Genomic DNA, 12317 nt, shown 5'->3' on the forward strand with positions numbered 1-12317 from the left:
AGAGAGAGTTATGTTTCTTTTCTTACATTCCATACTTACAAACAGATATTCTCTTAATTCTTTTCCTTCCGTTGGTACAAGATACATGTGTATATGGCAGGCTCAATTCACGAAAATGAGCTAATCATAGTTTCACAGTCGTAAACTATAGTTTACGGTCCGTAAACTGGATCGTAAAGTACAGTTAAGGTTTCGTCAAAGGTCAACATGTTCAAAAAATTTTTTTTACAATAGCCCCAAAACTATGTGAGGTATAAAGGTAAAACTTTTACAGTTTATAAATTTTTTATTGCTCAACAGATAGAAAGTATCACTTGATAAAAATATACTTGGAAAAAATATTAATTGAGAAAAATTAGTGCTCTTAGTGAAAACCATCATTGAAGAAACGAAATATGTTTATCAATGAAGGGCAAGTTGGACTTGGCTAGCCTCTGGAAAGTTGTTTTCCCTGTTTATTTTGTCCAAATGTTAAGTTGAAAGTGAAAGTATATTGCAAATGGCGGATAATAGGGGTCTTGTCGTTATACATGTCATGCTTCCAATAACAGCCTTTCAGAGACCATTCACGTCCAACTTGCCCTTCAATGATAAACATATGTTATTTCTGCAATGATAGTTTTCACAAAAAGGACAGAATTAAGCAGGTGCATTTTTTAAAAATATGCGCATTTTCTGATACAATTTTTCTCAAATAAAAATCTTTTTAAAAATATTTGTTATCAAGTGACTTTCAATCAATGATATATTTATAAACTGTAAACGCTTTGACCTTATACCACACATAGTTTTGGAGCTTTTTCAAAAATAATCTTTTAGACATGTTGACCTTTGACGAAACCATAAATAAAGTTTCAAGATTTGTAAACTATGGTTAACAACTCTTACCTATAGTTAACGATCAGATCTGATAAATATAGTTTCACGATTTGTAAAACTATGATTAACAATTCTTAACTATAGTTCACGATTGTAAATTATAGTTTACAGGCGTGAATCTTTGTTTATCAACAAAATCTAAATTTAGATTAGCATTCGTACAGTTCGTAATCTATAGTTTACAGTCGATAAACCTAGTTTATCAACTGTGAAACTATGTTTTGCTCATTTTTGTGAATTTGGCGTGCCATTATGGCACGCCAAATTCACAAAAATGAGATAATCATAGTTTCAGCGATAAACCTAGTTTACGGACTGTAAACTATAGTTAACAACGTTAATCTATATTTTACATCTGTAAACCATAGTTAACGCGATAATCTATGTTTCACAACCGTAAACCATACTTAACACCGAAAACAATCATTTGCGATTGCAAAACATAGATTATCTGATAAATACAGTTTCACGATTTGTAAACTATAGTTTACAAACCGTTAACTATAGTTAACGATCTGATAAATATAGTTTTACGATTTGTGAAACTATGATTAACAACTCTTAACTATAGTTTACGATTGTAAACTATAGTTTACAAACGTGAATCTATGTTTATCAACAAAATCTATTGTTAACGCTTTATTCAGACAGATAAACTTAGATTAGCATTCGTAAACTATAGTTAACGACCGTTAAATATAGTTTTACAGATGAAAACTATACTTAACGAATCGTTAACTATAGTTTACGGTTTGTAAACTATAGTTTACAGTCGATAAACGTAGTTTATCAATTGTGAAACTAGGTTTATCTCATTTTTGTGAATTTGGCGTGCCATATGCCATAGCAAAATATAGTTTATCTAATATAGTTTCATGATTTGTAAATTATACTTTACAGCCCTGTCTTGTTTTATATTGTTTTTACTTCGATTTTTTGCCAGTGACACACATGCATTGCTGCTCGTCATCGGTGCTGCGAAAATTTGAAGCTATCAGACCACGTGTAAAGAATTATAAACTATATTTAACAACTCTTAACTATAATTTACGAGTGTGAATTATAGTTAACGATGATAACTATGATTGGCAAATGTGAATCATAGTTTATCTCTCGAAACTATAGTTAGTGACCAATAAGTATAGTTTTATACATGTACATCTGTTTTAAAATATAGTTTATAAGTCTTAATGATAGTTAACTACATGTGTAGTTTACAACCGAATCTATAATTACCAAATGTAAAACAAAGGTTATCTGATAAACATAGTTTCACGATTTGTGAAACTATGATCAACAAATCTTAAGTATAGTTCACGAATGTAAATTATAGTTTACAAATGTGAATCTGTGTTTATAGTTTATCAAATGTAAAAACTTTATGTGCTACCATTGCAAAACATCACAATCACAATATCATGCTAATAACCATGGTATATCAAAGACTAGTTTGAAAGAAATTCTTTCTTCTAAACATGCATTTCTTTTGTACTATTAAGCTTAATATGGAGTACAAATTTCAACTATTTACAAGTCTTTACAAAAAAGTTAATTAAATATAATAATTATTAAGATGCATGAAATGAATTGTTGCAAGAACAGAATTAAATCAAAGATACTCAAAACAGTAGACATATTGAGAACTTCACATAGGTAATTTGATTCAAGATTGCAAAATGATAAACCCGGTTTATTTTTACCCAAGATGGGCCCGCTTTGTACATTGATATGTAAACATTGATTCTTCGTTGTTTTCATTTTCATTTTTTTTCTTTTCAGTCAATTTGAAAGATATTTATTCATTACACAAGAAACAAGAATATGAATATTCCAAAGAATTCTCGGACTCTACTTGGAAAACAGCCAGGTTTGATCATCCCCGGCATAGTTTATATCATCTTCTTTAGCTAAGGGTCTGCAAAGAAAAAGATAATCATTATAAAAATTAAATAAATATATCTTTATTTTATTTTTACTTCTTGGGGGAAATTTCTTTAAATGCCATTTACTTTTGTATATAAGCTGTATATGTATAAATGCTTATCTAACTTGTCACCTAATGCCACAGAATCAAATCTTTTAGGCATAGGAACATGCTAAAAAATTTGCATCTGCACATTTAATATTATATAGTCAATTACTGCAATTATTATAGCTTGTAATGAAGCGCACGACAGATCGAAATGAAAGTAGAACAATACAACATGATGCCCCTTTCGTCAAAGTCAATTGTCGCCAAACTTGATCACATTACCAATTCTAGAAGAAATAAAATCAAAAGCACAAAAGAAAACAGAGAAGATCATCACGTTTCACAAAAAGGATACATTGATCATCAAAGTTAGTAGGCTAGAAAGAGAATTTGCTTTTATTGAAAAACATAACGATTTTGAATTAAACGTGCTTTAAGCCTTTATTTCATGGTTTAATGGTCATGCGACCTAGGATTGACATGTACCTTTATCCGAATATATTTTCCCAACAAAAGAGGGGAAAATTTAATATAAGAAAAAGCAAGTTTTCGTAAATACAACAAACATTTTTAAATGAATTTAAATATTAGCACCGGTAATCTGCAATGAACACAACATACATTTAAAAAATACCAACTGTGTTTCAAAGATTGTTCTTTCAACCACAGGAGTCCGCGTATCCATCAATTTTACCGAAATTTTCAGTAAAAAAAAATTCGTAATGCACGTGTTATTATTTTTTTTAATTAACTGAAAATTGCGTGTTATTTTTTTTCTTTACTGAAAATTTCGATAAAATTGATAGGTACGCGATCTCCTTTGTTTCAACAAAGCAATGAAAACAACACGATTGTTTCTTATTTTTTCAGCCAGGATCTTGCTAGTGGACATCAATGGATTTCTTCATGATTCAGCTATGGTAGACGGTATTGCTGAGGCTATGAACGATTTCTTCTCTGTGGCCTGTAACATTGGAGGGCCGTCCAGAATGCCTTTGTTTGGAATAGTAGCCTTTTTGTCTTACCCAGAGGTAATAGACCAAACAAAATAATTTTAAAAAATAATGTTTAATTTCCAACAAAACAAAAAAAGTCATTGTATTGATATTGAAATCTTACATAATAAAAAAAAAAACATCTTCAGAATCATCATCATCATCATAAAAAAAAGAGTTTTATGTTTAAAAATAGAAAACATAGAAGCAAATTAATAATTTTATGATAAAGCCTGATTCTTTGACTTCTTGTAGTTATTAGGCATGAAATTGTCCATCAAATTCAAAACACCACAGCACACTTTTTTGCTTATTGCAGGATGTCTGAAATTCCTATGCTCATATTTAAATAATATTATGAAATTTTTACAAGAAGTTTAAATACAGTAATCAAGTTTTGATTAAAACGAACTTAACTTAAACTGTTAGTTTGAAGAGCCACAAGAAAATTTCATAATCCTGGAGTATTGATATAAAAACAATTATTTTTACATGCAATTGATATTTCAGTTTTAAATGTTTCTCTTATCTCTTATCCAAAAAAGGCACTGGCGTTCATGTTAACAGTGTGTAAATTTTCATTTCTCCCAATAAAATCAAATTTCAGATAAGAAGCTTCCGCAGTTATTATTTTTCAAGCATATTTTGACAATAAATTGGCTTGAGATATGATTATTCTTCTCACCCAGGATTACAACATTTATTCATATTAGATGTCTATTTACGTCTTCACTGGTGCGCCTAATTTCCATGGTTCATGACAAAGTACTTCGCATTAGCATGATATAATGCGGCTTAAATCTGACAAGGTTCGTGCGAATCCAAATGTGTTTTGCCTCTTTTATAGATTTTGTTACCGCTGTCGCATGTAAAGAGTAATTATGCAAGAATACAAAGCGCGATAAAGGACTTACAATCCTCTTTGAATGGCAGAAATATGGCGTCTGAGACGGAAGGCACTGTCACAAGAGCAATTGAAGAGGCTTGCAAGCAGTTTAAAAGACAAATGTTGCAGAATAGTCTTCAGGTAGCACATGCAATCGCACAACTCCCATAAATTCTCTCTTTAATTAGCTTTCAAGTTAAGTATATTTTATGTGTTAGTCCTCAGGTTAGTGAAATCAGTTTAGTACATTTTCAAATTTTAAAAAAATCGTACACTCTCTATTTATTGATTAATTGCGAAAAAAAATCTTACATAAAGAGTATAAAAAATAATTTTAAATCAAATCAACTACATAAAGCATGATCTATTAAGTATCGTGGAAAATATTGACATGGATCAACTACCGTGTACGCTCAAACACAATTTCGTACATCTCAGGGAAAGTGATTACAAATTTTTTATTGTCTGATTACTCATAAAAGTTTTTTTTATCTACCAGAATTATACAGTGTACCGGGAGTTCTTTTTCGTAATTGACAATCCTCATTGAAACACTTGTACATGTATTAGGAACATGTCGAACTTTATTTTTATGCAGAAAACTCGCACAAAAACATTGACAGGAAAGAATAAACAAAGATGGAAGCTCAGTAACACTTCCGTAATCACAATGGATTGCAGCATCACCTGGCTTAAAAAATCAATGTTGAGGGAAACAATGGGGATTGAACTACTAGAAATACAAGTAGAGCAATTCATTTCCTTCTACACTATTTTGGAAAAATCTTTTTGAACATAACACACTTTAAAAAAATGTTTTGAATAGACCAATCCATTGACTGGAATTTTTTCTTGGGATTCTTTCACTCATTTCCTACAATGTCCTGGAAACCACATTATATGAAATCTTTTGTCAAAAAAGGGTGTAAATATCTTACAAATGTTTGAATTGTTAATTTATTTAGCCATAGTTTTCCAACTGAAATCCAGACTGAAGGCAGTAGAGCTTTTGGTATATTGATGGCATATTAATTAAGCCTTCTGCTTTTATATAGGTATTCGAAAATTTGGGGATAAAGATTGAACAGGGCCTATGACCAGTATCTTGATAAATGATTCATTTGTTACAATGTTGTTAAAAGAAAGCCTTTGATGTAGGAAATGGTCGTTGTATAAACAAAGCACGAATACATCATTACCCTTGTAATAAAGGTTGGTTTAATAACTTAGGAAGACTAATTTGTCCTGATCAAATAGATGACGCTCTTCGGAGAGTCTTGAGTGCGATGTTACTGGTCAAGGGGGTGGGTGATTAGCAGATTATTGATTCGTAATTAACCTAGTTATACATCGATCGCTTCTGGCAGCGGTAGGTTGTTGAGTGTTGCTAAATGTGTTCTGGTAAATGCTTTAGATATGAATAAAGCAAAAGTTTATTCCAAAATTATTTGCACTTTTTTCTTTTTTCTCAGTATTTTAAATCAATTCATATAAATTTTTTAGATGTGTGTCATCTAAAAACAGCAACTCTAAAAACAAGATGTGTTTGTGAAACACTGATGCCCCCGTATGGCAACATAGCGAAGGTTAACCTTTCTCAAATGCAGATCAAATATGTTGGTACCTAAAGTAAGGCCTTTTCACAAGAAATACAATTGTTAAATATAAAACCCTAGCACCACCTGTTCAAGGGTTTTGACCAAGGTTTACATTTTAAAAGGTAGGACAAACTCTGGGGTCAAGGTCAAAGGGTCGAGGTTGCTGGTTTCTAAAGAAAGGCCTTGTATCAAAGATTACATATGGGAAGTATGAAAGCGCTGGCCTTTACCGTTCAAAAGTTAAGGTCAATGTTAAAGTTTGTAAAAAGTAAGACAAACTCCGAGGTCAAGGTCAAAGGATCAAGGTTCTTGATTCCAAGGAAAGGTCTTGTCACAAGGATTACATATGTGAAACATTAAAGCTCTAGCCCCTACTGTTCAAAAGTTATGGCCAAGGTTAAAGTTTGTAAAAAGTAGGTCAAACTCCAAGGTCAAAGGGTCAAAATTGTTGATATCCAATGAAAGGTCTTCTCACAAGGATAACATATTTCAAGTATGAAAGCCCTAGCCCTCACCGTTCAAAAGTTATGGCCAAGGTTAAAGTTTTTTAGTTAGTTCGGAAATCTCCAAGGTCAAGATCAAAAGGTCAAAGTTGTTGGTTTCAAATGAAAGGTCTTGCCAAAAAAGAATTGATATTTGAAATATGAAATTCCTAGTATCTACCGTTTAAAAATTAGGGCCAAAAGAATAGTTTGGAATTTTTGTGTAAAAATGGTTCAGACTCCAAGGTCAAGGTCAAAGGGTCAAAGTTCTTGGTACCCAATAAAGCGTCGTTTCACAGGGATTACATATATGAAGTATGAAAGCCCTAGCATTTACCGTTCAAAATTTATAGCCAAGGTTAAAATTTTTTCTTAAGTGCAGAAATATCCAAGGTCAAGGTCAAAAGGTCAAAATTGTTGGTAACCAACAAAAAATATTTATGTCAAGTTTAAATGTCCTGTTATTTACTGTTCAATAGATATGGCCAAAGTAAAAGTTCAAAATTTTTGTGTAAAAGTGGGCCAAACTCCAAGGTCAAGGTCAAATTTGGTGGTACCCAAAGAAAGGTCTTGTCACAGGAAATACACAATGTGAAATATGAATGCCATAGCTCCGCTAAATCAAAAGGTATGGGCAAGGTTAAAGTTTTTGCGGACATTCATACAAACAGACAGACAGAGAGACAGATGGACGGACACGACAAAAAGTATATACCCCCGAAACTTCGTTTACGGGGGCATAAAAACTTTGGAATGTTTTAAAAAGTCCCTGCAATTTATAACTGATGCTTACTTTCTTACTTTCATCATGCATTTTATTTTTTTGAATTAAAATGATTAAATGTTAGTGAAAAGACCAACTTGAACTATAATGATTAAATATGTTAGTGAAAAGACCAAAGTATCATGTATTTAAACATTATATTTATCCATAATTACTTGACTTGTCTGAATTAAGCATTCGCTTTAATTTACTTTATCTCCCATGTCCTTGTGTGAAGATTCGAGGAGTTCTCCAGCAAGTCGAGATCATCCTTCTCACAACAAGACCACCTAGAAAGATGCAACAGGAGATAGAAGAGGCACTGGACAAAAGTGATCTCACTAACTTAAAGGCAAGAACTTGTAACAAAAATTATCCTTTGCAGTGCAATGTCAACCCTGATGAACTTTTAAAACAAAATTCTGAAGTATTTCTATATACTCACCAGAATAACTTCAATTTATGAGCTATAATATATACATCTTCAAGAAACTTAATTATGAGTATTGTACATTAACATGTATATCAGAAGATTGGGACTATTTCCAATTCAACTTGCATAAATGTATGCAAGTCTTTTTGATCAGGGGATTCTTAGTCTTCTTAGGCACTTGATTCCATCCTAAAATTTCACTGTTCCGTGTGTCATGCCCCTTTACGGATTTGTATTGTTTTTACAGATTTTCTTTAGTTCGATCGCAATTCCTTATCTTCACCTTAAATTGTAGAATATTGTAATGATTAAGAAATATTGAAAAGTCATTCGGTGCGGTTTTTGAAACATTTTTTTTTTCATTTTTAAGTTAAAAAGGAACTTCATGGCTCCACATTTATGATTATCAATGAAAAGTGAAGATTTATAATGAACATTGATCGACGTCAAAAATCCTACAAACAAAACAAATCTGTTAACAGGGCATAAACACGAACCTCCATGAAATTTAAAAAGATGGGATCAGGTTCCTAGGAGGAGTAAACATCCCCTGTTTAGCGGTCAAACCCGCCTTTAGTCCTATGAATTGAACGTCAAGTACTCAGAACAATACATAGGCAAATTCAGTATAAAACAAAGGCCTAACAATTGATATAAAGCAAGTCAGCAAAAATATAACTCAATGAAAGATTGTATTTGCTAAAGGTCATCTTAACAAAATACCGACTTTAAACTAGTGAATTTAAATCTCTGCGACACCAACTTATTTGTGGAAAATATGCCTGTTTTAAAACTGATCGTACCCTGGGCATGCTCTTGAGAAGCGAATAGGTTGGGACCCTTACAAGATTCAACATTTTGTGTAAAATTTTCCAAAACAATGCTTATATATTGCATATGTATGATATATAAAAGTTTCTTCACCACATTGTAGCCTTTACGGAAGCTCAGTCGGTAAAGCACTCGTTCCATGGGTTCGAACCACGACCATGACTTACTTAATCAGGGAAAAAGGTAGCAACTGTTCTTTCGCCAAGCGTTCGTTACGTTGAAGTGAAAGAAACGGGTCTTTCTGGTGCGACCTTATAAACAGAGGCCCCGTGGCACGGCAGGCATTTGCATAACAAAGAACCCTCACTGATCTTGGCCTGAGTGCCGAGTAAAGTTCTATATTTAAAACATTCATTGGTACATTGTGACTCTCTTTACGAGTTAAAGATTCTCGAATGGGACGTAAAGCAATCACATCGTAAACAATATTATAAAGTACATACAGTATAGTATACATGCATTATAATAACAGTATATCACCATTATTTTTATTCATATATTCATTTTTTAGGAAGCAAGTGAACTGCTAGGTATTTACTGCAGTTGTCATAAAATTGGTCTATCTGTCAAATTCATATGGCAGTGAAAAGACTGCTTTTTTGTCAGTTTGTATTCCAAGAAACATCACATCCTATTTCTACATAATATATTTTTGTGTGTTTTACTCAGGCTCACTGGTTGCTTTCCTGGCTAATTGAAGCATTTTGAAATCACCAAACTTAAAACAAGAATTGTAACAAAGGAAAATGAGATCCGTGTACACGAAGCAACCTTGAAAGAGGGTGTGTTTAGAAAAAAAAATGTCGCAGTATATCAAACATAGATATCTTTCTAATAGCCAAGTTTATTTGGTTCACTCGTTTAGAGTGGACTTGAAACCATTAGCTTGCAAAGATGCATTATTTATCATGATGACCTTTAATAGGGTGCAGTGGCGCGCCGGTTTATATATCAAAGAATTAATGTTCATATTTTTTTCACGGAGATTCTCTGGTAATAATACCTGTATAAACAATCTTCATTATCTTGCTATCACCTGTGTGTTATAATTCATACTAGTTTCAGCTTTTCGAATTGATGCTATCCTCATTTGGTAATTGATTTAAATTACCGAGTCTTCTTTTCAATTAAGCGTTTATCTCAATTTGAATGTTAATATAATCAATTTGATTTAGCTTCCCAAACTCAGCATATGCATGGAGAACTTTTTTTCTTTTCAATTAGATATCTTGATTAGACAATTATCGCAACCTATGTTATTTGGGTTTACGTCACCGATTTGCATATTCGAGAATTTTTCCAAGATGCGCCAATCATCATTTTGCAAGTTGATGATTCAGACTGAAAAAATAATTTTTTGAATACCTGGTAAATGAAGCAAGGAAACAGTAACCAAAGAATCTGTACAATTTGTAAATACTTGTAGAGGGTGCAGTTGGTGATCGTTGATTCGTGGTCTACAGATCTTGGGGATAGTCAAAGCAGTACGGTTTCCTGTAACAGCCCAGCGAGTGGACTAATAGATGTACTTCATGTAGATGGAGGTTGTATCATCGTAATACATGTATAATCTTCCAATCTAAGACCCCCTCTCTTTCATACAACTATATTATCTCATTCAAGCTAGTAAAATAAGTCATGTTTGCAATGTCATTGAAAAGCTTATCTTTTCATTGTAGAGAGCCAAAGTCTGCACAACTTTTTCAATGCTTGGCTTCTAGATTTCAACACAGACAGCGAACATTTACACTTAATATTGCCCGGGGAATCATTAAGTGGTTTGTGGACATTATTCTATGAAGTCAATGAATTTTCCTTTATTTACCCACATAATATACTGATATAAATACATGTGTATATATTTAATATATTATAAAGAATGTATTTTTTGAACTCATGTAAAGTCATTGATATCTCAAATGGAATAACATGTCAGATACACTGAGTTTATTTAGTACTATACTCCACAAAATAAAAAATCAAAGATATTTAAATTTAAATCAATTAACAGAAAATTCATGTAGCCCAATTTATTCATGTTGACCGTGAAAGATATTTGCAAATCATTTCAATACTGACAATTGAAACATTAAATTAAACATTTACTTTTTTAAGAATCTTAAGGATATTCGGTCATCAGCCAGGAAGGATAGCTCCAAAAATTAATATTTAATTTGAAATGGATCAAAATAAAGCTTGAAAATGAAATTTTTTCTTGCAACAATTTTCATTTTATTCATCTTTATAAGATTCAAGGGTTTTGGAAGTTTTAGAAAAGGTCTTATAAAAGTTGACATTTGTACCCTATAAAAGGAGAAAAAATACATATAGTTTTAGAGAAATAGGATTTTCTTGAATCCAGCCTTAGATACCAATGCTTATTAGCATGATATGAAATAAGAAGTGATTTGTGGTGTCTTGCAATGATAGAAAAAGTCTTTTACACTATGTATTATAGAATACATAACGGAAAAAGAAGACAAAAATACCAAATAAGTATAAAAATTGACAATTTCTCTGAATGCCTGGATATACCTATCGTTTTTTAACCTTGAATATATTTGTTGATCAATTTGCAATTAAAAAATACATTGCTGATATCCCAATTCGCTTTTTCTGCAAAACTATTAGAGATTTGACAGTTTTCCTTTTATAATATGATTAACTTTAATCTTTAACTTTAAAGAAATACAGTGGATAAATTTACACAACTTTGTGAATTAAGAGATACTTTTGTGAGTATTTTCGATTACTTAACTGCTAATTTTATAAACCTGAGGATCGGACTACCTTAATTTCAAAATTTCATCGGGAGTGAGACTAGAATATCTTATTTATCTATTAACTATTTATTTATCGATAAGGGATTATGTTTTAAACATATTACTTAATGTTTCATTATGTACATTGTCTCTATTTTATGTGATAATATACTTGTATCTGTGTTATGTCCCCAGTGGGACCATGATTGGAAATAAATTCTATTCTATTCTATTCTATTCTATACCATTGATTTTGAAAAATACAGCTGTTATTATCGTATGAGCATCTATAGTTGATGATCTTTGCAAGGACTCCAAAAATGGCGTTTAATGAACATAAAACCGAGACCTGAACAGTAATTAAAGCCCGAGGAAGTAATGAGCGATTAATCATTCAAAGTTGATGATATTCATATAATCACGACCACGCTTTTGTTTCTTTTGTCATTCAAAACACGAGTTTTTGCGTCCGCATTTCGGACTATGTTACATCGTTTACGTAGCACAAATGCCGTACGCTTCTATCTCTGTCGATTTATTACTGGTGTTTGAGAGCTGGACAGCCACATCAATCACTCCTAGTGTTCCAATACCTGGCTGGTTTCAATTTCCAATAGGGTTAATAACGTCCGCTTTTCAAACTTTGATAAAATAAAACCATCGTCATCATTTAACTGGATTTTCTCATCGCAGCTAATACCTGAAGGTCATACATA

General features: G+C 32.0%; 1 protein-coding gene across 5 annotated transcripts in view; it reads left to right on the plus strand.

Moving 5' to 3' along the window:
* Window positions 1-2604: 2604 nt before the first annotated feature.
* Window positions 2605-12317, plus strand: part of LOC134241091 (meiosis 1 arrest protein-like) — a 39584-nt gene continuing 29871 nt past the window's right edge. For all 5 annotated transcript variants that reach the window (XR_009986588.1, XR_009986589.1, XR_009986587.1 and 2 more), the window contains exons 1-6: window positions 2605-2746; window positions 3722-3882; window positions 4694-4873; window positions 7814-7927; window positions 10266-10383; window positions 10519-10617. Coding sequence is in view for 2 of the 5 variants with exons in the window: in XM_062723177.1 (XP_062579161.1) it covers window positions 2701-2746; window positions 3722-3882; window positions 4694-4873; window positions 7814-7927; window positions 10266-10383; window positions 10519-10617 (718 nt within the window). In the remaining 3 variants the exon portion in view is untranslated. The remainder of the gene's footprint in view (window positions 2747-3721; window positions 3883-4693; window positions 4874-7813; window positions 7928-10265; window positions 10384-10518; window positions 10618-12317) is intronic.

This window comes from Saccostrea cucullata, unplaced genomic scaffold (assembly GCF_032062105.1).
Source record: "Saccostrea cucullata isolate Sc308-1 unplaced genomic scaffold, CSIRO_AGI_Scuc_v1 ctg854, whole genome shotgun sequence".
NCBI classification, from domain to species: domain Eukaryota; kingdom Metazoa; phylum Mollusca; class Bivalvia; order Ostreida; family Ostreidae; genus Saccostrea; species Saccostrea cuccullata.